The sequence below is a fragment of the Solenopsis invicta genome, chromosome 2, assembly GCF_016802725.1.
Source record: "Solenopsis invicta isolate M01_SB chromosome 2, UNIL_Sinv_3.0, whole genome shotgun sequence".
Lineage (NCBI taxonomy): Eukaryota > Metazoa > Arthropoda > Insecta > Hymenoptera > Formicidae > Solenopsis > Solenopsis invicta.
Genome location: NC_052665.1, coordinates 23,991,634 through 23,995,508, shown reverse-complemented (window position 1 = coordinate 23,995,508; position 3,875 = coordinate 23,991,634). Strand labels below are relative to the sequence as shown.

Genomic DNA, 3,875 nt, shown 5'->3' with positions numbered 1-3,875 from the left:
TGAAGTTGCTTTAGAATCTTGTTTAGATTCTTTCCACCGCAGACAATAAGCCAGGAGCCGTGTGAGACGTGTACACGATGAGAATCTTTCGAATATGTCGGCAGCTTCAGTAACCATTGTGCAATTTACAATTTTTGTTCTGGACTCCAGAAGTTCGCCTGTTATGCCCGAAATGTCTTGGTTGATATGCTCTTTTGGGTTGCATAGCCAATCAGACCTTTTCCACTAAAGCTTAAGATGTTTCAATTGACTGGGATTCATTTCTCGTGTAATAATCCGCGGGATTGTCTTCGGATAGGACATGATGCCACATACTCTTTTCCGTTAGTTGTTGAATCTCTGTGATCCGATTTACCACAAATGTTTTTCCCAAATATGGCTCGTCGCGTATCCACGCCAGCACAATCGTAGAATCACACCACAGGTGACAAGACTGAATTGATATTGTGAGCGTTTCAATAACCTCATGCATTAGCCTTACCAACAGCACTGCTCCGCATAACTCTAACCGTGGTAGAGAAATTGTCTCCAATGGTGCAACTCTTGATTTTGCACACAAAAGCCAAACAGTCGTGTGATCGGGTTGATTGACGGATCGAAGATATATGCACGCCCCATATGCGTTTTGTGACGCGTCTGAGAACCCGTGCAATTCAATCTTGACTGGGTTTTTACAAATCACTACTCTTAGAATGCGAATCTCGTTTATCGACGCTATCATGCTTACATACTCGATCCATTCGGTATGTAGACTGCTTGATACTGATTCATCCCATTTGAGTTTTAATTTCCATATCTGTTGTAACATCAATTTTGCTTTGATTGTCGAAGGTCCGACTAGCCCCAGTGGGTCAAAAATTTGTGACATGATTAATAAAACCGTACGTTTCGTAACTCGCTGTTCTGTATTTTTTAGTTGAACTTGATATTGGAGAGCGTCTCTGCCGGCATTCCATATTAATCCGAGAGTTTTTATCTCATCTCCAATATTCACGCATTGCACTGCATTTCCTTGTGTTGTAGGAATGAGTGACTGCTCATTTGAATTCCACTTCGCTAGCTGGAAACCTGCTGACTCTAATATTTGTGTGATCTCTTGCTTCAATGTCCGTATCTCGTTTAATTTGTCGCATCCCGTCAGCAAATCATCTACGTAAAAATTCCGCAGGATCACTTTACTCGCCACTGGATGATCTCGTTGATTTTCAAGTGCCACTTGCTGTAATGCTCGTATAGCTAAAACACGGAGCTGACGTCACTCCATATGTATGTATTCAAACGGTATTCTTGCACTGGTTGACTGCTATCAAATCTCCAAAGTATACGTTGTAAATCTCGTTGTTCTTCTTTCAGGTTGACTTGCCGATACATTTTTACTACGTTGGCCATCAAGACAATCTGGTGCTGTCAAAACCATAACACGGTTGTGAGCAGAGTTGGTTGAATGGTAGGACCCGCACATAAAATGTCGTTGAGAGAGACGCCGGTACTGGTCTTCGCCGGGTGACACTCTTTTGGACACAGCACGATTGGACACTAACCAATCATCTTGACTTATCTAACCAAACCAACGGAAAAACTCTAGGCATCGGCCGCTATGAGAGGTGGTGTCCAATCGTGCGGTGTCCAATCGTGCGCACCTCTCTTCGCCAATGCATCGAATACCAGCTTCAGCTTCGCACGATCATTAACTTTTGTGACTACTGCGTGGTGTGAGAGGTAATATGTCCTTGTTGCCTTGCGTTCATTTTCAATAATCAGGCTTATATGGCCCAGCTTCAAATATTCGTCCATGAATGCGACATATTGCTTCTTGAGTTCAGGTTGCATTTCCAATCGTCGCTCTAATTTGTAGAATCGCTTTAATGCACCGCTGCGAAATTCACCTACCTCCTGTGGATCTCTTCGAAACGGAAGGCTTACTAAATCTTCCGCTCGCATCTCGTCGAAAAGTCTTAATGAAATCTGCTTCTCATAATTTGTCGTTCGTTGATCGTGATGCTGGTTGCTCTATCTCCCCGAGTTTCTAAAACTTTTCTACCTGTTTGTGCAGTGCTGCACCCGATGCTACGCAGCTCACTGCTGCTGTCTGTTTATTGCTTGAGATGATATTGCCAGCAACAATCCACCCGAGACGCGTTTTTTGAAGGATGAGTTGATTTCTTCCTAGCCTTATTTGACTAATGAAGAGAACATCCCAGAAGATTCCTGCACCAACCAGAACAATCTTGTCTGGAATGTTAAATGTACTGTCCGCAAGTGATTGCGACAAAGAAAATTTGGGATGATCGATTGCAATTGGAGCTAAAGGTAGCCGCCCGATAATTTGCTCTACTATTAAGAACCGTAACTTAATTGAGTATGCCGTATGCTAAGACTGTATGATTGCTCCTGTTGCTTCGTGTATCTCTATTGATGGACCTAGCCCTTTCACAAAACAGGTTAGCTTATGTGTGCTTAAGTTCAACCTTGACAGAGATCTTGCGATATAAAATTGAACTGTGATCCCGAGTCTAATAGCATTCGACACTCGACTCGTATACCCTTGTTATTTTTTAACCATATCCGTGCAGTTGGTAAAATGACTCCCGATGGTAACCCATACCTACTAACGATAGATGTTAATGCAACGCTTTGTTCTTTGTCGGAACTGCCATCGATCGTTGTTTGTGGCTTCTTCGCCACCGTTTGCTTCTCCAAATGCAATAGCGTATTATGTTTACCTCCGTACTTTCTACAATGTGTTGATATGCAATTTGCCGCAAGGTGATTTCCCCTTAGATAATTTCTACATAGTCGCTTTTTCTTAACAACCTCGTGTTGTTTTGGAACCTCTAATGCCTAAAACTTAGTGCAAAAATAAATGGCGTGGATTCTTCTTGACAATATGCACATTTACGTGCATTTGACCTATCACTGCTCGTGACTGCAAATGAATTTGATTGTTCGCTCTTTTTTATGTGACTTAATTGCTTTCGTTCGGACTTCACAGCACCCTGCGGCTTGCTTGCGTCTAATTTTACATGTTCTTGTTTAAGAATCAAACATCGCTCTTCAAGAAAGTCAGTCAAGGTGCCTACCAAGACCTCTTCCAATGGTTTTGAATGTGCTCGCCATTCGCGCTTTGTTTCCTTGTCTAATTTCGCTGTTAAAATGTGAATTATCACAGCATCCCAGTTGCTCGAGGGCTTTTAAATGTCTTAACAAGTTATTTAATGTTTGTCGCAACAGCTCGCCCGATTTCTTATGCATGATGGGAATGTCAAGCAGCAGTTGCAGATAGCAGTTAGCTATCGCCGTTTTATCTTCAAATCTTCGCTTCAACAGCATCCATACTACTGCATAATTAGCAGCAGCATGCCCTTTTAAAGCTGATCATAAATTATACATCCGTTGAATGTCTGATAAATCCGTATTAGTATCAATGAGCCCTTGGAAACTATCCCGAAACTGCAACCACTGCTCGGGATTTTCATCGAACGTTGGAAGGCTCATGATTGGCAACTTAACTTTACGCTCGTGCACTTGAGCATTTATTCCATTGACATGGCCATTATCGTTTTGTACCTGTTGATTATTCGCTTGATTAATTAATGGCATTAGTCGGCGTAAACTATTGGCAAGCGCTCTTGCTATACCTACTAATGCACAATATCGCTCGTCTAAATCTACCCGCTACCGACATTCTCTAACTCTTCAATTTTTGTTTGAATCGAGTCGAAACCCGTCTATGCATTTTGTACAAATTCGATTCTTGTTTCGAGAATTTCTACCGGATCGCCCAAATCGCAAAATCTCTTGATAAACTTCGAAGTGCGTAAGCCTCGTCTTATACGTACCGCGTGTACACCTAAGCGCTACAAGCTCGTTTTTCG

At 42.2% G+C, this 3,875-nt stretch overlaps 1 protein-coding gene across 1 annotated transcript; it reads right to left on the bottom strand.

Annotated features, from left to right (window-relative positions):
* Positions 1 to 232: 232 nt before the first annotated feature.
* LOC105200092 lies at positions 233 to 1,941 on the bottom strand. Its single transcript, XM_011167467.1, has 2 exons — positions 1,641 to 1,941; positions 233 to 1,236 (listed from the first exon to the last, which is right to left on the bottom strand). Exons 1-2 carry the CDS (start codon positions 1,939 to 1,941, stop codon positions 233 to 235), a joined length of 1,305 nt encoding a protein of 434 aa, XP_011165769.1.
* Positions 1,942 to 3,875: the final 1,934 nt, after the last annotated feature.